We start from the raw sequence: 22,044 nt of genomic DNA, 5'->3' as shown, positions 1-22,044 counted from the left end.
TTTGGTAGGAGTATAAATAGGGAAGCCAACTTAGGGTGGCAGGTTGAGTAGAGGAGAGCAGTTCAGAAGAACAGTCCGGGAGCAGAGTCTCACAACCAGGGGCCTAGTGACAGAGGCCCAGGAGGGGAGCAGGGAGTAGGCTCCATTCTAAGAAGGGATCCTAGGGGGTACGGCGAGTGCAGGAAGGCACCCTTACGCCCCGAATCCATCAGAAGACAGAGGGATCGTAAGCCGCATTCTAATCCCCGTGAGGGTCAAGCAGGTCTGTGAACTAAGTCCGACGTACAGGAGGGACTTCAGAGCACCCAAGCAGGATTGAGAGTGGGCAGGGCAGGAGAGAGAAAGACCCAGTGTGAAGACGGTCTGGCTAGGAACACGGAAAAGTGGGGTTCTGTCAGGTACTCCTAATCTGCCTGAGGAAGAGCTGAACCCCTGCCTGGTGAACGCAGCGCGACACGGGAGGCTGTAAGCTGACAGTACACCCTGAGGAACTAAAGAACTGTGAGTAAAGACTCGGATGACTGCACCACACCGCCTCTGTCCATTATTTCGTCTGCGCCATCTTTCCCCCTGCACTACAACGCCCAGCGCAACCACCATCTATCTACACTTCCCTGGAGCCTGCTCTACCTGTGGAGAGCCACACCATCCCTGCTGCCGTAACACCAGTTACAGAGGACTGCTCCGCAGCGGCGGCACCCGTTAGCCGCATTCCACAGGTGGCGTCACAAACTTTCCAAATCCCCTATATTATCCCCCCCCTTTTTACTGACCGCCCTGGGTCACGGACCGGGCCAGCCACCGTGATATCCCCCAGCAACCAGAGGCCCAGCTGCCGAGTACCCCACGGCCCTGGGGGCGCGTCATGGGCAGCAACTAACAGAATGTTTTTTTAACAAGGAGAAATGCAAAGTCCTACATTTGGGCAAGAAAAATGAAAAAAGAATAAAAAGGCCACACAAGTATGCAAATTGTTCAGCCGGGTTATTCCAATGAGACATGACTGTAAGTGGTGGTTGTATGTGCTGAGCTGCTGAGAGAGTGACACAGATTGCTGCGGTGTGAAGAAGGTGCTGCTGAGGAGGTTGCCAGCAAACTGTAACTGTAAAACAACTGTTAACTACTATCTGTTCATAGAGAATAGTTTGTTCATGTAAGAACTGTGGGGCCGTACCATGTAAAGGTTAGGTTGTACCACACAGCTGAGATGTGGCCACCACGTGGCAGAATACCTCATGTGCGTACGCATCTTTGCGGTTTTCAAATGGACTGTTTTAAAATTGTTTGTTAATAAGGAATTATTAAACAGTCTATTTCAAAACTGAACAGACATGTGTTGTTTTTTTGTGTCGTTTTATTTTATTTTTCTTTTGGACAGTGTTGGTTTTTAATGCTCTTCATATGGAGTTTAATGGTGTTTTCCCAATACGCTTCTCCATAGGTAAAAACAATTAAAACATGTAATGAAAACACATAAAAAATATTTATGGATTTTTTTACAAGCAATGTTGAACAGCAGTCGCATACATAGAAATCATCGGGCCCCGCAGCAAAAGTCATAATTGGGCCTCCATACTCCCTCCCACCCAAAAAAAAATATTCAGTTGAGTAGTTGGGGTTACGGTACATACAGTAAGTGTAATCACAGAAGGGCATATGTTATAAAAATAGAGAGAGGAACATGTATTGCACTACTTGCAATAATTTTGCCCATCTGAAACTACTTAGTGTTCTCACCCATTACAATACCATTTTTATTGCCCCCATAGAGCATGATATCCCCAGAAATACTCCCACACACAGTATGATACCTCCACAGTAAATTCACCAACAGTACCCCTTACATGTCGAGTATTATGCCCCCATAGTGCCCTTAACACAGTATGATGCCCACATAGTGCACCCAATACAGAATAATACCCCCATAGACCCTCAACATGGTATTATGCCCCTACAGTGCCCCCACACGATTGTGAGGACCCCTAAGTGACCCCTAACACAGTATAATACCCCCACATCTCCCTAACAGTATGATGCACCTAGAGAACCCCCACAAAAACTATGAGGCCACCATAGCCTCCAATACAGTATGATGATCCTACAGTGCCCCATATACAGTGCTGGCCAAAAGTATTGGCACCCCTGCAATTCTGTCAGATAATACTCAGTTTCTTCCTGAAAATGATTGCAATCACAAATTCTTTGGTATTATTCTCTTCATTTAATTTGCTTGCAAGGAAAAAACACAAAAGAGAATGAAGCAAAAATCAAATCATTGATCATTTCACACAAAACTCCAAAAAAGGGCCGGACAAAAGTATTGGCACCCTCAGCCTAATACTTGGTTGCACAACCTTTAGCCAAAATAACTGCGAACAACTGCTTCCGGTAACCATCAATGAGTTTCTTACAATGCTCTGCTGGAATTGTAGACCATTCTTCTTTGGCAAACTGCTCCAGGTCCCTCATATTTGAAGGGTGCCTTCTCCAAACTGCCATTTTGAGATCTCTCCACAGGTGTTCTATGGGATTCAGGTCTGGACTCATTGCTGGCCACCTTAGAAGTCTCCAGTGCTTTTTCTAAAACCATTTTATAGTGCTTTTGGAAGTGTGTTTTGGGTCATTGTCCTGATGGAAGACCCATGACCTCTGAGGCAGACCCAGCTTTCTCACACTGGGCCCTACATTATGCTGCAAAATTTGTTGGTAGTCTTCAGACTTCATAATGCCATGCACACGGTCAAGCAGTCCAGTGCCAGAGGCAGCAAAGCAACCCCAAAACATCAGGGAACCTCCGCCATGTTTGACTGTAGGGACCGTGTTCTTTTCTTTGAATGCCTCTTTTTTTTTCCTGTACACTCTATGTTGATGCTTTTTCCCAAAAAGCTCTACTTTTGTCTCATCTGACCAGAGAACATTCTTCCAAAATGTTTTAGGCTTTCTCAGGTAAGTTTTGGCAAACTCCAGCCTGGCTTTTTTATGTCTCAGGGTAAGAAGTGGGGTCTTCCTGGGTATCCTACCATACAGTCCCTTTTCATTCAGACGTTGACGGATAGTACGGGTTGACACTGTCGTACCCTCGGACTGCAGGGCAGCTTGAACTTGTTTGGATGTTAGTCGAGGTTCTTTATCCACCATCCGCACAATCTTGCGTTGAAATCTCTTGTCAATTTTTCTTTTCCGTCCACATCTAGGGAGGTTAGCCACAGTGCCATGGGCTTTACACTTCTTGATGACCGTGCGCACGGAAGACACAGGAACATTCAGGTCTTTGGAGATGGACTTGTAGCCTTGAGATTGCTCATGCTTCCTCACAATTTGGTTTCTCAAGTCCTCAGACAGTTCTTTGGTCTTCTTTCTTTTCTCCATGCTCAATGTGGTACACACAAGGACACAGGACAGCGGTTGAGTCAACTTTAATCCATGTGTACTGGCTGCAAGTGTGATTTAGTTATTGCCAACACCTGTTAGGTGCCACAGGTAAGTTACAGGTGCTGTTAATTACATGAATTAGAGAAGCATCACATGATTTTTCAAAGGGTGCCAATACTTTTGTCCACCCCCCTTTTTCAGGTGTGGTCTGGAATTATATCCAATTTGGCTTTAGGACAATTCTTTTTGTGTTTTTTTAATTGAAGACAAATTAAATGAAGATAATAAGACCAAAGAATTTGTGATTGCAATCATTTTCAGGAAGAAACTGAGTATTATCTGACAGAATTGCAGGGGTGCCAATACTTTTGGCCAGCCCTGTATACCACACAGAAGATGGTCCCAGATATACAATACTAGATGGTGGCCCGATTCTAACGCATCGGGTATTCTAGAATAGGTATGCGGCCGACCGGGCGCAATCAGCAGAGCGGTGTTTAAATTTAGCGCCAAAATCGCTGATTGGTCGAGGCCGGCAACCGCGACCAATCAGCAAAGCGGTGTTAAAATTTGGCGCCTATATCGCAGATTGGTCACGGCCGGTAGTCGCGACTAATCAGCAGAGCGGTATTTAAATTTGGCGCCAATAATGGTGATTGGTCACGGCCGCGACCAATCAGCAGAGCGGTGTTTAAATTTGGCGCCAATAATGCTGGTTATTCGTGACCGGTAACCGCGACCAATGAGCAGAGCGGTGTTTAAATATGGCGCCAATATCGCTGATTGGTCGCGTCCGGCCATCGCGACCAATTAGCGAAGCGGTGTTTAAATTTGGCGCCAATATCGCTGATTGGTCACGGCCGGTTGTTGCGACTAATCAGCAGAGCGGGGTTTAAATTTTGCGCCAATACTGCTGATTGTTCGCGGCTGGAGACCGCGACCAATCAGCAGAGCGGTGTTTCAAATTGGCACCAAAATCGCTGATTGGTCGCGGCTGGCCACCGCGACCAATCAGCAGAGCGGTGTTTCAAATTGGCGCCAATCTCGCTGATTGGTCGCGTCTGCCGTCTGCGAACAATCAGCAAAGCGTTGTTTAAATTTGGCGCCAATCTCGCTGATTGGTCGCGTCTGCCGTCTGCGAACAATCAGCAAAGCGTTGTTTAAATTTGGCGCCAATCTCGCTGATTGGTCGCGGCCGGCGGGTATTAGTGAGGACCGAGGAGCGGCGCAGCCTGTGCGGGTACTTCCGCTGCGAGCAGCTGGGAGATGAGCGGCTGCTCGCAGCAGAAGCATCCCGACCGGCGGCGCCGCTCCTCGGTCCCCCGTTCACACTTGCCGTCGGGAGATCATAGCGCTGTTTAAATTAGGCGCCAATCTCGCTGATTGGTCGCGGTCGGCTGGCGGCCACGACCAATCAGCAGAGCGTTGTTTAAATTTGGTGCCAATCTCGCTGATTAGTCGCGGTCGGCTGTCATCCGCGACCAATCAGCAGAGCGTTGTTTAAATTTGGCGCCAATCTCGCTGATTGGTCGCGGCTGCTGTCCGCGACCAATCAGCAGAGCGTTGTTTAAATTTGGCGCCAATCTCGCTGATTGGTCGCGTCTGGCGTCTGCGACCAATCAGCAGAGCGTTGTTTAAATTTGGCGCCAAGCTCGCTGATTGGTCGCGGACGCCAGCCGCGACCAATCAGCACAGCAGTGTTTAAATGTGGTGCCAAAATCGCTGATTGGTCGCGGGCAGCGGCCGCGACCAATCAGCACAGCGGTGTTTAACTGTTAACGCCAAGATCACTGATTGGTCGGGTGCGGAGACCGCGACCAATCAGAGAATCGTATTGGTGAGGACCGGGGAGCGCCGCTGCCTGTACCGCTACTTCCGCTGCGAGAAGCCGGGACATGAGCGACTGCTCGCAGTAGAAGCATTCCGACCCGCAGCGCCGCTCCCCGGTCCTTCCTTGACACCCTAGCCGCTGATCTCCCGACAGTAGCCGCATGGTGTTACTAAGGTCCGGACATTTGTGTTCAAAATCACCGATTTGGGCACCACATTTAAATATTGGCCGCGACCAATCACCGATCTTGGCCCCACATTTAAACACCGCTGTGCTGATTGGTCGCGGACCCTGCCCGCGACCAATCACCGATTTGAGCGCCACATTTAAATAGCGGCCGCGACCAATCACCGATCTTGGCGCCACATTTAAACACCGCTGTGCTGATTGGTCGCGGTGTTTAAATATGTCGCAAGATCAGTGATTGGTCGCGTCCGCTATTTAAATGTGGCGCCCAAATCGGTGATTGGTCGCGGGCAGCGTCCGCGACCGATCAGCACAGCGGTGTTTAACTTTTGCGGCAAGATCAGTGATTGGTCGCGGCCGAAGATTGTGACCAATCACCGATTTGTGCGCCACATTTAAATAGCGGCCGCGACCAATCACCGATCTTGCAGAAATATTTAAACACCGCTGTGCTGATTGGTCGCCGACGCTGCCCGCGACCAATCACCGATTTGGGCGCCACATTTAAATAGCGTCCATGACCAATCAGCACAGCGGTGTTTAAATGTGGCGCCCAAATCGGTGATTGGTCGGGGGCAGAGGCCGCGACCAATCAGCACAGCGGTGTTTAACTTTTGGTCCAAGATCAGTGATTGGTCGCGGCGAGAGATCGTGACCAATCATCGAATCGTATTGCTGAGGACCGTGGAGCGGAATCGTATTGGTGAGGACCGGGGAGCTTCCGCTGCGAGAACCCGGGACATGAGAGGGCGCTCGCAGCAGAAGTATCCCGCCCCGCAACGCCGCTCCCCGGTCCTCCCTTGACACCCTAGCCGTATGGATGTCAGCGCCGCTGCCTGTGCGGCTACTTCCGCTGCGAGAACCTGGGACATGAGCGGGCGCTCGCAGCAGAAGTATCCCGACCTGCAGCGCCGCTCCCCGGTCCTCCATTGACACCCTAGCCGCATGGAGGTCAGCGTCGCCGGCGGTCGGGAGATGAGAGCCTCGCGCCGGTCATCTCCCGGCAGCATCGCCGCTGAGCTCCGTCCCGCAGATGAGCCGCTAGCGGCCGCCATCTTTTTTCAGAAATCCCGCGGCGCTGATTGGCCGCTGCCGAACCAATGAGCGACACAGGATTTCCAGGACAGACAGACAGACAGAAAGACAGACAGACGGGATAAGACGATTATATATATAGATAATACACAGTATGACAGCCCCCCCCGCATAGTATGATGCCTGTACAGTCCCTCCATACACTTGCTGCACTCACAACCCCCCACAGAGTATAATTATACCCACAGCCCCCTAAAAGAACGGAATGACAAAAAAAACTACTCACATCGCCCCCTACTCTCAATCCACTGCTACGTTCTGTGCAGTGTGTGGACTGAGGCTACAAGGAGCAGGTGCGATCTAGTGATGTGATTGCGCCTGCTGCACTGAGACTCAGAGGCACAGGCTGCATGGTGGAGCAGGTATCCAACGGCTACATGTTCCACCATTTTGTTCAACTGTATGTGCATCCAAAGGATATGGTCAGTCAGCCATAGATTCTCTCATCCGAGAGAATTGGACCGATTACGCAAATGATATTCTGATCAAACTCTGATCCGAGTGTGAGTATAGTGTAATCCGATTCTATCAGATGAGTACACTGTGAGAAGAAGATGGAGAACAAAATTTCTCCATCTTCTCCCTTGTTTCAGTGCACGGAAATTGGACTGCACTCATATGTCATCCTAATATCGAATTTAACTCAGGCATGCTGCGATTTTTTCCTTGGACACGTGCCCGGCCCTTGGTCCGAGTGCTATCCGATGTTTTGTCGGATCGTACTCGGACCGATAATGTGGTGTGAGGGAGCCTTAAAGATTCAGATAGCCTTGAGGTTGAGATGCTGGGTTGGGGGGGGGGGGGGCGGTGCTCCAGAGTGGTCTGTCACTACTAGCGGTACGCCACTGCTGAACAAGTGAATATAAGTGAATGTTGCTGTTTTTGCAGCATTGTTGTTTGCTGAAGAAACAATATTATTCACATGTATAAAATTAAATTTTCAGTTACCTAAATCTGAAGCACGTAACTTTAATCTTTAATCCCTGCCTACTGAACATGCTTGTTTTTACCGTTTCTTACCTTGGATGACAAAATTGACAGCTTGCCTTTCTGCCTGAGCCCTTAAGCCATAGTTTCTTGAATTAATATGAGGGAGAGGCCTTTTGCGTCCCATGAGCGAAATCACAAATCCTACAAAACAAAACAGTAATAAAAATGTTTTAAAACACATAAACATTAAAGTGAGTGGCTAATGTAAGTGACGCTCCTATAAAAGTATCTTCATTTAAATTCTAAACTCCAAAAACATGGATAGGTTAATTGGCCTTCTATAAAACTGAACCTAGTGTGTGTGCTTGATATAGGGAAAAATGATTGTGTGTGCGACAGACTGATGTGATGACAGTCCTGGTAATGGCTGTACAATTAAATATGTATGTAAATGTTTCAGGAAGGTTTTCGACCTTGAGGAACGTGATATATAAGAGATGTCAATGATCATGGGGGCAGGTGATTTTCTGAACTACTTTTCATTAAAAGATTATTCCCATGTTCTTTTATGTGCAAAATTGCACAAGAAGCAACTTGTTTACTTGTTAAAAAAAGTATTTCTCTTCCCAAGGACTGAGGGATTTCTAATGTCATTGTTTATGGCTCATTGATTAGATTACCTTGGCTGAACGTGTGCAGTGCTTACAAGCTCTTTCCAATAGAGCTTGGAGGCGCTGCTCTGAAGCTATCCTGGATTGTTGGAGCATAGTCTTAGCTCCCGATCCTAGCCAGCTTCAGTGCCACTGTGTTCTTTTTCGAGGCTGGAGAGGAAAAGACGCTTCATGCAGCAACAACAAAGAGCACTCAGATCAGGTCAGTGACACAACAATACTGCTGGTCTGAAATGTCAATCAAGCAGGAATGTACCGCCTCCCAGCAAGCGGGAAATTAAGAGGCAGTCAGTAACGTCACCGCTCATCAGAGTCGCCAGGTCTTGAGCAGCGTGACCTGGAAGTGAATGTTTACAAAAATTTATGGAGCGTCACAATAAGGCTCCATGAGCTTTGTATGGAGGATTCGCTGGATTTCGTTGGAGTCCCTTGGGCTGCATCGTTTAGACTACATCTGACCTGGGTGGGAACTTTTTTTTTTAATAAAGTGGTGAACGAAGGAAAGTGTCTTTGTTTTATTTCTCTGTGTTTACTGTGCATTCGCTGGACTATGTCGGATTGGGTGGACTACTTCGGACCTGTGTGGGATTTTTTATTTTTTTTTTAATAAGGTGGTGAAGCAGGGAAAGTGTCAGGGAGAGTTTATTTCAATAAAAAAAATGTGTGTTCTTTTTTTTCCTGGGTTAATAATGGAGGTGTCTTATATACGTACACCTCTCCTTTACTAACATCGGGGCTTCATGCCATCTGTGTTTTTGGACAATTCACAGCTGAGATAAACAGCAAGCCCCATTATCCAAATTGCCAACGCACCAGGGCATCGGGAAGAGCCAAGGCGAATTGCCAGAATTGGAGCATCTCATGTGATGCTCCACTTCTGGGGCGGCTGAGGGCTGGTATCTTTAGGTTGAGAAGGGCCCAATAACCATGGACCTTCCCAGCCTGATAATATCAGATCACAGCTGTCTGCTTTTGACGCGCCCCCTGGGCCATGTTCAAGGGATACCCGGAGCCGGATCTGTATGGGGGTAGTAGTCCTTGTGGCGGTGACCCGGTCCGTGCCCAGGGTGTCAAACTAAGTGTGTGGCAGTCTTTGTAGATGTTGCTTAAGTGTCGACTACGCCACCCGTTGATTTGCGGTCACAAGGCCGCCGCTGCAAAACAGTCCGCTGAGGCCGGTAGTATGTGTGCAGCGATGGTGGTATAACCCCCAACGGGAGGGGTATGGCCTCAGAGCAGCTGGTGTGGATGATGGAGGTTGTGATGATGCAGGAAGGAGAGGCAGAGTCAGGAGATGCAGTTTCAGGGTTTTTACTCACTGATGTTGCTTTAGTCACTCTGGCCTTGAGTGACCACCCGAGCCGTGCTGCGTCCACCAGGTCCTGGACTCGGCTAACCCCCAGGCAGTCCGGAGCATGGTCCTGAGCTTCCCTGTCTCTCTCTCTTCCTCCTGGCCGTTCCCACCAGGGATCCACCTTTGGCCGGCTCCCTCGGGTCTCTTGGTGGTCAAACCTCCTCTGGGTTCCCTGACCCTATGCTTGGTGTGCCTTTCTGGTGGATTTGGTGAGGGTCGTGGCAAATCTTGACCACGACCTCCGGTTCCTGGCTGAGGATTAGTGGCCTCCACCAGTTCGGGTTCCGGTACCCGTGTCCGCCAACCCTTCACCCTTTCTGGTCTGTTTCTGGGTTCTTGGGGTTCCCTCTGTCTTTCTCTCTGGGTCCTTCTTACTCCTCTCTCTCTGCAGGCCTTGCTCTGGAGCTGGGCCCAGCCGGAGCCACAGCTCCCTGTCAGCCCTCCTGGCTGAGCTCCTCTCTGACTCACTCCCTGAACTCAACCCTGATCTAAGATGGTGCCCACCTTATATACTCCCTCTATGTGTGAGCCCAGGTGACCAGCACCCAATGAGCTCCTAGCTTTACCCAGAGTACTCCCCCTATCTGCCCCTACACTACTGGGATGTTCCACCCCCCTCCCACTCCAGCCAGGGACAGACGCTGTCGTACCTGCACATTTACTTAGTGGGAATACCGTTGTTCTGTCCCCCGGAAATGGGATGTATGTAGTGCATGCAGCCTACTGAGCTCAGTCCCACACTCCATCCTTACCCGGGAGTGGAATACCACACCTCTGGGTTGAGGTGCAATACCCCTGTAGCAGCCGAGTCCTCAGGGTGCTACATTCCCCCCTGGTAAATCACAGCACGTCCTCGGGCTGTAAAAGAGCAAAAACATAAAACATACAAGCTTTTTAAAGTGCACTACATATAAAATATATAAACAGTAACCTTCAATCATCCCTTTATGGGAGGTACTTCTCTTTTAAAATGTTACGGACACATCATAAAATAATATTAACTCTTTCATCATAATAAAACTTTTCATATAAAACATTTTTGACCTCTGGCCACTTGTGCAAATTGTGACCAGGTAAGTGCCACAGTCTCTGGTAGAAAAAACAGTTTCCTATAAAACCAGTAGGGGGCGCTTTAAGAAGCGCAACTATTTACAAGGCATATGGCCGCTCTCAGTCCTCGGCCAGTGGGGAAAAGGGATGGCTGCTCACAGTCCTCAGCCTGTGGGGAGATGGGACACACTGGAACAGTTCACTGGTCCCAACGGGGACTATATCTTACTGGCAACAGTTATTGTACCTTCACGGGTAACTATTTACAGTGCTCCTACTGTACATCAGTGTCGACGTCCTCCTGCTCCTGCCTGAGGGTAATCTTCAGACCCGTCCGGGTCCTCTTGTTCCTCCTCACACCGCAGCTCCTCCTCAGTCAGGCGATGTACATGAAGGGCATAGGGTCCTTTGGCACACTGGTGCCGGGTGAAGGTGACCTCATCTCCCAGGTAAAGGTCACGACCTCTGTGTCCCTCCGGCAGATGGCTTTCTACGTCTCTGCGGGTGACAAAGACGTCGCCGGGGGTTCTGTGGTCCCGTATAAAACCCCACCCGTGCTCCATTTGGAATTTTATTACAGTCCCGCTGGCACGGGGACCGTGGGCAGTACGGGGGTTTCTGCGGGCCCGGCGCTTTTGCTCGGCGCTCTGGACTTGGAGCCGCTCCTCGCGGACCCGCCTCTCTCGTCGCTCCTTAGCAAAAACCTCCTATTGTTGCCGGCAGCACTCCATACGCTGGGCTGCGGCTGCCCGGGTCTCCTCGATGAATCCCATCAGGTCCTCACCGGTAGGGTCCCACTCAAATTGGGCGTCCTCCAACGGAAGCGGATCGAGTTTGGCGGGCGCAGGAGCCGGAATTAGAGGCTCATCCAGAGGCCGTTCCCTCCGGAATCGAGGGTGAATATATTCAGGTGGCCACACGAAGAGCAGCCCGTCCTGGGTGGTGTTTTGTGCGGAGCAGTCTTCGCCCAGACGGGGTGCTGTGGAGGCAGAGGGCGCTGTGGTGTCTGCGGCGCCCAGGGGCTCCTGGCCATGCGTCCAGGCCGAAGGTAGTCTGAATACAAAGGGCGCTTTAAAGGCTGCGGCGCCCGGGTCTACCAGGCCTTGCGACCAGACCGGTGGCATGATGGAGGTAGAGGGCGCTGTGAAGACGGCGGCGCCCGGGGGTACTTGGCCTTGCGACCAGGCCGGGGGCGCTTCTTGCTTGGCCGCGCTCTGAGTCGAGGCGCATGACGTAGCAGGGGGCGTGGCTGCGGCTCCTGCCGCTTGAGGCCTAGCTCGGAGCGGTGACGATGCAGCAACGTGAGTGGTGAGTGGGGTCTCGGGCTCTGCGACGGGGAGCTGGGGCAGGCTTGCGACCATCGGGCAAGGGGTGTTGTCGTCCCCATTACCTGCTCCCTTTTCTTCAACTCCCTCCGCGGCGTCGTCTCCGGCCGTCGTCCCTCCTGCACCTTCCTCAGAGGCGGACATGCTCCTTGTCGTGGGTGGCGTGCTTCGCTGGCGGGTTCCTGCCTGCAGGGCCATCTCTCTGCTCCACTCCGTCAGCGTTTCTCGCTGCACCTGGGCCATCCTCCGTGCGAGGCGCTCCAGCTCGGTCTGCGCACACTCCCGGTCTCGGGGGAGCTGTGCCAGGATCTCCACCAGGCCTAGTGGGGTTGTCGCTTGCAGCAGGCTCCTGACCACTGGGTCGGTGCTGCCTGACTCTCCCTCCATCTCCGGGTGCGACTTCTCCGGACTCCTCCAAGCTGCACCCATCTTCTCTCTTTTGTTCTCTCTCCGCCCCCATTGAGGGCGGTCCTGGGGCAACTTGGTGATTGTCAGTCCCAGGGGCAGTCCCCTCACGCTGATGGACATCTCAAGCATCACAGTCTCTGCTGGTGGGGCAGGTCTTCGTTTTTGGCGCCATCCTTGGTCCTGGCCCACGATGGGAGGTGGCCTCTTGCCACCCTCTGGCACGCCCATAATGGCGTCCGCTCTGCCAGGGCGGGAAATCTTTTCTGATGGCGGGAATCGTCTCCCAGTGGCGGGAAACTCTGCAGATGGCGGGAAAAGGCTGCAGATGACGGGCAAATGGCGGGAACCGATCCGAGATGGCGTCCGATGGCGGGGACCCTCCGGAATCGGCGGGAGACTTCTTTTTGAGGTAAATGCGAACTTTTCTTCAGGCACGCAGTACCCGGTGTTTGCGGGCACGTGATCCTGCCGACTACGCCAAAGTTGAAGCGCCCCCTGGGCCATGTTCAAGGGATACCCGGAGCCGGATCTGTATGGGGGTAGTAGTCCTTGTGGCGGTGACCCGGTCCGTGCCCAGGGTGTCAAACTAAGTGTGTGGCAGTCTTTGTAGATGTTGCTTAAGTGTCGACTACGCCACCCGTTGATTTGCGGTCACAAGGCCGCCGCTGCTAAACAGTCCGCTGAGGCCGGTAGTATGTGTGCAGCGATGGTGGTATAACCCCCAACGGGAGGGGTATGGCCTCAGGGCAGCTGGTGTGGATGATGGAGGTTGTGATGATGCAGGAAGGAGAGGCAGAGTCAGGAGATGCAGTTTCAGGGTTTTTACTCACTGATGTTGCTTTAGTCACTCTGGCCTTGAGTGACCACCCGAGCCGTGCTGCGTCCACCAGGTCCTGGACTCGGCTAACCCCCAGGCAGTCCGGAGCATGGTCCTGAGCTTCCCTGTCTCTCTCTCTTCCTCCTGGCCATTCCCACCAGGGATCCACCTTTGGCCGGCTCCCTCGGGTCTCTTGGTGGTCAAACCTCCTCTGGGTTCCCTGACCCTATGCTTGGTGTGCCTTTCTGGTGGATTTGGTGAGGGTCGTGGCAAATCTTGACCACGACCTCCGGTTCCTGGCTGAGGATTAGTGGCCTCCACCAGTTCGGGTTCCGGTACCCGTGTCCGCCAACCCTTCACCCTTTCTGGTCTGTTTCTGGGTTCTTGGGGTTCCCTCTGTCTTTCTCTCTGGGTCCTTCTTACTCCTCTCTCTCTGCAGGCCTTGCTCTGGAGCTGGGCCCAGCCGGAGCCACAGCTCCCTGTCAGCCCTCCTGGCTGAGCTCCTCTCTGACTCACTCCCTGAACTCAACCCTGATCTAAGATGGTGCCCACCTTATATACTCCCTCTATGTGTGAGCCCAGGTGACCAGCACCCAATGAGCTCCTAGCTTTACCCAGAGTACTCCCCCTATCTGCCCCTACACTACTGGGATGTTCCACCCCCCTCCCACTCCAGCCAGGGACAGACGCTGTCGTACCTGCACATTTACTTAGTGGGAATACCGTTGTTCTGTCCCCCGGAAATGGGATGTATGTAGTGCATGCAGCCTACTGAGCTCAGTCCCACACTCCATCCTTACCCGGGAGTGGAATACCACACCTCTGGGTTGAGGTGCAATACCCCTGTAGCAGCCGAGTCCTCAGGGTGCTACACTTTACCTTTGCTTTTTACAAAAAAATGGGGGGACCCTATGTAATTTTTTAAAATTTATTTGGTTAATACATGTACAGTAAGGTACACATGCAAGGCACTAATTATATATGTGACGGATATTGATTTATCTATCTTTTTATTATCTATCTGTCTATATATTTGCCACATAAAAATCTGCAATTTCTATTCTGTATTCTATTCCGGTATATGTCACACGGACTGCACACAGATGTCATCCGTGTGCTGTACGTGTTAACGCAGAACCATAGACTTTTAATCAGCCCATGTTATCCCTGCTGCCAGAAAAAAACGGTCATGTCTACGTCACAGACATATGGTCTATGTGAAAACATGGACATGTGTGTAGCACCACAGGTTATAGTGGGTAAGTGTGGATACGTGTCTGCAGTATGTACCACATTTTTAATCTTGATTTCTTTTAGTGTTTCTTAAAGCCATAAAGTTGCCATTTGAAATGACTTTAGTTTTGTGCCATGTCTGTGATCTGCTTTTTTTCAACAACGTTAAATAACTGAATGAACATCCTCAGAGCCCGGTGATTCCATAATTTTTGCCAGGGGTTGTATATACTACAATATTGTGGCATATAGTACAAGCAATTGGATGATTTCAGGTTCAAGTCCCCAAAGTTTAAAAAAAAATATTTTAAAAAATGAAAAATATATAAAAATTAAAATCTCACCCCTTTTGTGATGGCTCTTGGAAAAAAAAAGGAGGAAAAAACAAAAAAGTTCAAAACTGGAAAATCGCCAAGTCAGGAAGTGGTTAATAGCTTGTGCGTCTCAATAGACACATTTTTACAAATTGCATCTAATATTAAAATATTAAATTAATTAACCCAACTGGCAGATGCCGTGAATAGAAAATAAATATTGGAAGGCCCAAATTGCATTTTTTGGTTGCCATAACATGGTAAAGAAATGCAATAAGAAGCAATCAAAACATTGTATCTAACCCAAAATGGTATCTATAAAAATATCAGCTCCCTACATACAAAGAACAATCCGTCACAAAGCTCCATAAACCAAAAAAATGAAAAAAAGTTACAGGTATCGCAAAATGGCGACACAAGCAACATTTTTTAATTTTTTACAAATGTCCAACTTCTTTTCATCACTTAAGTAAAAAAAAAAACTATACATGATTGGCAGGGCCAGCGTCAGCTCCTTGCACACCCGGCCAAGTGCTGGGGCCCTGAGCAAACGGGGGGGGGGGGGGGGGGGCACTCTGAGGCCCATGAAACGGCGGGGCCCGGTGCCGCTTTAAATTGTTTGAAATACTTACCTCTTCCTTTGCAGTTCCGGTGTCTTCCGCGTCTTCTGACTCTATGACGTTTCAGGGCAGAGGGCGCGATGACGTCGCTACAGCGCGCCCTCTGTACTAAGAAGTAACAGTGCAGAGAGCGGGAAGAGACAGGACATGATGCCAGCGAGGAGAGGTGAGTATTTTATTTTATGTATGGAGTATTATGTGGGGCCCATTATGTATGGAGTATTATATGGGGCCCATTATGTATGGAGCAATATATGGCGCCCATACTGTGTGGAGCATTATATGGGATCCATTATTCTGTATGGAGCAAAATATGGGGTCCATTATTTTGTAAAGCAATATATGAGGCCCATTATTCTGAGCAGTCACAGTGCAGAGAGACGGAAGACAGGACATGCGGCCAGTGAGGAGAAGTATTTGATTTTATCTTTTTTATGTATGGAGTATTATAAGGGGCCCATTATGTATGGAGCATTATATGGGGCCCATTATGTATGGAGCAATATATGAGACCCATTGTGTATGGAGCAATATATGGGATCCATTATTCTGTATGGAGCATTATATGACACCCATTATTCTGTATGGAGCATTATGTGGGGCCTATTATTCTCTATAGAGCATTATATGGGGTCAATTATTCTGTATGGAGCATTATATAGGGCCCATTATTCTGTATGAGGCATTATATGACACTCATTATTCTGTATGCAGCATTATATGGGGCCCATTATTCAGTACGGAGAAAAATATGGGGTCCATTATTCTGTATAGAGCAAAATATGAGGCCCATTATTCTGTATGAAACATTATATGGGGCCCATTATACTGTATTGGAGCAATATATGATGCCCATTCTGTATGGGGCAATACATGGGGTCCATTATACTGTATGGAACATTATATGGGGTCCATTATACTGTATGGAGGACTATGTGTTGCCCATAATACTGTATGGAGGACTATACTGTCTGATCTAAAATGAAAACTTTTGAATCCCCCCAGGTCATGCACTGTGCGCTGCGAGGCTTCGCTGGTTTCTGAGCTATTGTAGAATTTACAATAGATATCGATCATGTAATGGAAGAAGTGAAATCTTTGGCATTGTACTATATATATATTTCTCTGTAGTATCTGTGCATCACGAATCGTGGTATGTGTTAAAGGGGCCGCTGAGACTCTTTCACCCAGGGCCCACAAAAACCTGGAGCCGGCCCTGATAATCGGTATCGCCGCACTGCACAATGAATGTCGTGAAAACAAAACTCAAAAATAATTGTGGAATGGCAGGTTATTTTGCACAATTTCCCTGTAATTGGAATTTTTGATTTCCATTTTACAGTAAATTGAATGGTAAAAGGAATGGTGTCATTTAAAAGCAAAACTCATCCCACAAAAAACAAGCCCTCATACGGCTACGTGGACAGAAAAATAAAAAAGTGATGGCTCTTGTAAAAAAAAAAAGGAGGAAAAAACTAAAAAGTTCAATGCTGCAAAATCGCCAAGTCAGGAAGTCGTTAATAGCTTGTGCGGCTCAATAGACACGGTTTTAATTAGCAAATAATTTTTTAATTTATTATCATTAAGCAATTTTTACAAATCGCAGCTAATATTAAAATATTTTGTGCACTAATCGGTTTATTACCTAATCAGATCTTGGCTTACACAGTTAATGAATATTTTCGTAGACCAGCCATCTGAGATGACTTACATAAACTTTTGGTTTGTAAAAATAAACAAGAATCTTGCGGAGTTCCCGTTATTGCCTCTCGTTTTTTCACTTCATCCCTGTTTTACTTACCCCTGTGGCTTTCACATAAACCCATTTTCTATGCCACAGCCAACATTTTCTTGGAAATCGCTGCGTGTTTTCTAGCTGTTATATTTCCCATTAAACTCATTTGCCTGTTGATAATTTGTTTTCATTACGAATTAAGTTATATTATGAAAATATTAATCTAACAGTATCGAGCTACCAAGCCATACTTTGCGCACAAATGATCTACTTGGCTACAGCGAGATTATACTGTATATTGTATTATGTCACAGTTGTAAGGGGTGTGGACTGGACTGTCACGTTCCTACCCCTGAAAACATCAATCGAGTAATGTGTATTATGTCTTGCGTCTTTGTACATATTGTGTCATGCAATATGTTCCTGTGTGATGTAGTAATGTTGGTAATGTATAGTGTAGGACAGCAAGGGGTACAGTTAGTGTTAGGGCAAGCGACAGATTCCTGTTAGGTAGGGAGAAAGAGTTTGGAGTGCAAAGTGAGCAGTGCTGCCTAAAGAGTGATCCATAGTCAGAGGAGACCAAAGGCTAGAGATAGCGAAATTCTGAAGAGAAGTTACCGACAAGACAGAGTGGCTTTCCGGATAAGGGTCCTTGGAGTGGACGCTGAGCCATGAACCCCAGAGCTTGTAACGCAGAAGGTAAAAGGACTAAACAGGACTGAGTATATGGGACTAGTGGGGATCCCGAGCAGTAGATCAAGAGCACCAGTAGTGGAAGAAATAGGATGCTGAACCGCTGAGCAAGTAAGGAGACTTCTTGATCAGAATTGTAGTGTTAAAGAAGGGTTGTGGTGAAGTAGGACAGTTTATCTCACTAGCCATGGAATAGAACTACAGAGAAAGGATACTGTGCGAAACTAAATGCTTCATACTGTAGAGGAAATGTCCATAAGTCTTTTTACGCAATATCCCTTGTATATAACCCTTTCCAAGTTACCATTCAGTAAAGACTTTATTTTTGAATGACAGTCTCCCTTATTGAACAGTGAAATCTACAGTCCTGGCCAGCTCACACATACGGCCTGCACGTGCGTAATGCCCTCACAGCACAAGTCCACACATCCAGCCAGGATCCACACTTTCATGTAGCGCCGAGGCATAAAATGAGATAAGTACCTCGCCCGCAGCTACTGACCCGCGCAGCACAGGAGACATTGGGGCTGGTGCACGCATCACAGGAGATACTTTGTGGGTAGTACATGCATCACAAAAGACATTGGGGATAGTGCATGCATCACAGGAGACATTGGAGCTGGTGCATGCATCACAGGAGACATTGAAGCTGGTGCATGCATCACAGGAAACATTGAAGCTGGTGCAAGCATCACAGGAGACATTGGGGATGGTGCATGCATCACAGGAGACATTGGGGATGGTGCATGCATCACAGGAAACATTTGAGGATGGTGCATGCATCACAGGAGACATTTGGGGATGGTGTTCTGAGATATTGGACTCTGCTACATACTCAGCTCTGCTTCATCAATGGGAAACTCTGCTATATCACATGGCCAGTTCTGTTATACTGGACTCTAGTACATACTCAGCTCTGCTACATCACATGACCAGTTCTGTTATATACTCAGCTCTGCTTCATCACTGGAAAGCTCTACTGTATCCCTGGGCCAGTTCTGTGACATTGAATTGTGCTACATATTCCATTAGGCAGCTCTGCTATATTGCTGGGCCAGTTCTGTGACATTTGACTCTGCTGCATCACTTCGCAACTCTGCAATATAGATGGAACAGTTGTGTGACTTTGGACTCTGCTATATACATCGCTGGACCAGTTCTGTGACATTGGGGTCGTGGGCCAGTTCTGTATATGGAACCCTGTTGCAAACTCAGCTCTGCTTAATCGCTGGTCCACTGTGCCAGCTTTGCATTGAATTCTGCAGCAACTCAGCTCTATTATGTCACTGAGCTAATTCTGCTACTTTGCTGGGCCTGTTCTGTCACTGGACCACCTGTGCTGTACAGCTCTCCTATTCGAGTTCTCTGCTTCTGAGTCTACCCTGCTTTATTGTTAATTACACTCAGCTATGCCAGTTACAACAGCCTCCAACTGAACCACCCCGCTGCACCAACGCCACCTGTCCGTGCTGTATGGCAACTGCTCATCCGGACCAATGGACAGTGGGAACTAGTGATTGTAGATCTATATCTAAGACTAAGCTTGATATTCTCCTTTATTGTTGCTGGTAACAAAATTTCTTTCAATGTGATTTTACTTACATTATGAGGTACTTCCCTTTAATACTAAACTATATGGCATACCCATCGGCTCAATAGAGGACAATAAAAAATATATATGTCCATCAATTTCAATGGCCACCCTTAAGTCTGTGATTGTCCTTAGCGGTCAGGTGGGTGACCCAAAAAGTGGATGCCATTATTTCCTTTCCTGGCAAAAACTCCACCAGAGTTTTTTTATGTGTACAGCACTCAGATCAAAAATAAGTTAATGTGAACGTAACGTACCCGTACTGTCACACTCCTGTATAACTTTCTGGGTGAAGTCAGACACCCTGTACTTTTGAAGAAAGCGCTCCATAAATGTATTAGCTTCAGCAGGTGTTGTACCCAGACATTCAGCAAGACGCTCTTTTCCTGTAATGTAGGCACAATTATATGGAGATTAGACAGATGATAAGAGATAATCCTTAAAGCACCACTCCAGCGGGTTTTTTTTTTTATTTCAGCGCTTCAGAGCACACGGACACGCGGTCCGAGAAAACACACTGAGGTGTGCACTGACCCATTCATTTGGTCTGCGTGTGTCAGTGTCTCCGGTACGTGTGGAAACTGTCACCACTCGTACCGGAGACACTGACGTGTGAAAGAGCCCTGAGAGTGTATTGAACAAGGCCGGACACGTCTAGTCGCAATGTAGCTGGGAGTATACAAATTGCATACTCGCGGTCTCATGACCACCCGCTGCCGGCGACGGCACCGAAGATTCCTGACAGTGCGCACAGTGCTCTCTGTGACGATTGCTCAATTATCATAAGTGACTTATGCTTCCTCCCTTGGCCATGAGCTGTGGTATGTGCTAACTATGAACTGGAGAAGCTCTGCATGGTCAGACACAGCAAATAAGATGGTAGATGCACATTTATAAGATTATCTCAGCACAGGAACATTTTTTTTTGTGTGAAAAAAGCAGTAGTGAGCATGTGCGACCATTGTCCAATTCAGTGCCTATGGGAGTGTTGGTCGCGCATGCTCACCATTGATCAATTGACACAGATTCCCTTTGTTTGGGATCGGTGGAGGTCTCAGCAACATTTGTCACCTATTCCACGAATGTATACATGGTATATGTTGTTTACGAGACAACCCCTTTCAGAACTGGTCTTACCAATTCCATAGATGACAGAGTACACTACTCTCTTCGCTTGTTCTCGGTCAGCTTGGGTTACATTTTCATATGCTATATCTTTCCTGTGTAAAGAAAAAAATGTGCACAATATGGAGCAAAAAGTCAATTCTGCAAGATACTAAATTATGTTACACGCTCGACTGTCATTACATTTTAGATTTAATGGGGTTGTTTTCAGCAATGTATGGCTCCACAATAGTGTTGAGCGAGTATGTTCTGTTCCGAGTATGCTCGGGCCGCGCTCCGAGTATTTACAGCTGCTCGGTGATATGTTTGAATCGCTCCGGTGTGCATGATTTGCAACTGTTTGACAGCTTTATTACATGTGAGGAATGTGTAAGAAATAGACATTCCTCTCATGTAATAAAACTGTCAAACAGTCGCAAATCATGCACACGGGAGCGATTCAAACATATCACCGAGCAGCTGTAAATACTCGGAGCTCGGCCAAGCATACTTGGCGAAAGGGTTAATAGAACATACTCGCTCAACACTACTCCACAACCTTCTGGTTTCCTGCTTGCCGGGGAGCATTGTGCTCCTGACTGATAGTTTGGACTAGCGGCATGGTTGGAGCAATGGCGCAAACTGTGCGCTTTCCATTGCTGCAAACAGTGCCAGCTTTTCCTTTGAGCCCCAGTGACTCGCCAGCTGGCCGGATCGCTGATGTTAATGTGTGTAGTCTGTTCTGTAAATTGGACAAGGCTAGTCTATGCTCCGCTCTTTACTTTTTTCTCACTGTCTCATGCTTTGTGTAAATCATAGCCTGTGTAAACTAGCACATCGGTTAACTTTGGGACGTGTGCTGTCCTTTTCCACACAGACGGCAGATAGACCAAATATATGTTTTGTCTGAACGTGACAAAAGGAAGGGTTTCTACATATCTAGACTCCTTCTCTGAGCATGAAAAGAAAAAAAAATAAGTTAAAGGGGTTGTCCGGCCTTAAGGTACAAGTCTGCAGTCACTCAGAGTGTATTGAATGAGGACGGACAAGTCTAGTCGGAATGTACCTGGAAGTATACAAATCGCATACTAGCGGTCTCATGACCACCCGCTGCTTCAACCGGAGAATCCTGACAGTGCGCACAGTGCTCTCGGTGATGATTACTCAATTATCATAAGTGACTTATGCTTCCTCACCTGGCCAGGAGCTGTGCTATGTGCTAACTATGAACTGGAGAAGCTCTGCATGTATAGACACAGCAAATAAGACAGTAGGGGCACATTTATAAGATTATCTCAGCACAGGAACATTTTTTTTTTAACACATCCAATTGTGGAAATTATTATTATTCCAAGATCTATTAATTAAAATTAACTCTGCTTGCGGGACAACTCCATCGATGATACCTAGGCGTCCGAACTCTAGGACCCCCATCAATCCTGAGAATGAAAGGGCTACAGCGCAGCATTCCCTTCACAGCTTTTCTTTTGCACTGGGGCTTTCCCATCCATATGTTGCTATGTGGCTCCATTCAAGCGAGTAGGGCAGGTTGCAGTTCCCACTGCAGAGTTGAGTGGCGGAGAGCGCTGCAGGAAAAACTGTGAAGAAGATGCAGTGCTGCAGCCTGTTCATTCTCAGGATTGGTTGGGACCCCAAAGGTCCAATCATTAAGTGATTGCATATCCAAGTATTTTGTGATCACTAAGATAGGAATA

General features: G+C 48.1%; 1 protein-coding gene across 1 annotated transcript in view; it reads right to left on the bottom strand.

The window, feature by feature from the left end:
* The window catches only part of POLN (DNA polymerase nu), a 180,980-nt gene that overhangs the window by 26,328 nt on the left and 132,608 nt on the right, over window positions 1–22,044 (bottom strand). Inside the window, exons 17-19 of the mRNA XM_073662265.1 lie at window positions 20,363–20,445; window positions 19,483–19,611; window positions 7,505–7,615 (exon numbers count right to left, since the gene is read on the bottom strand). Of these exons, the coding sequence (XP_073518366.1) occupies window positions 7,505–7,615; window positions 19,483–19,611; window positions 20,363–20,445 (323 nt within the window). The remainder of the gene's footprint in view (window positions 1–7,504; window positions 7,616–19,482; window positions 19,612–20,362; window positions 20,446–22,044) is intronic.

The sequence above is a fragment of the Phyllobates terribilis genome, unplaced genomic scaffold, assembly GCF_046119375.1.
Source record: "Phyllobates terribilis strain yellow unplaced genomic scaffold, ASM4611937v1 Scaffold_1__5_contigs__length_1240528914, whole genome shotgun sequence".
Lineage (NCBI taxonomy): Eukaryota > Metazoa > Chordata > Amphibia > Anura > Dendrobatidae > Phyllobates > Phyllobates terribilis.
This window is presented reverse-complemented; position numbering and strand designations above follow the sequence as displayed.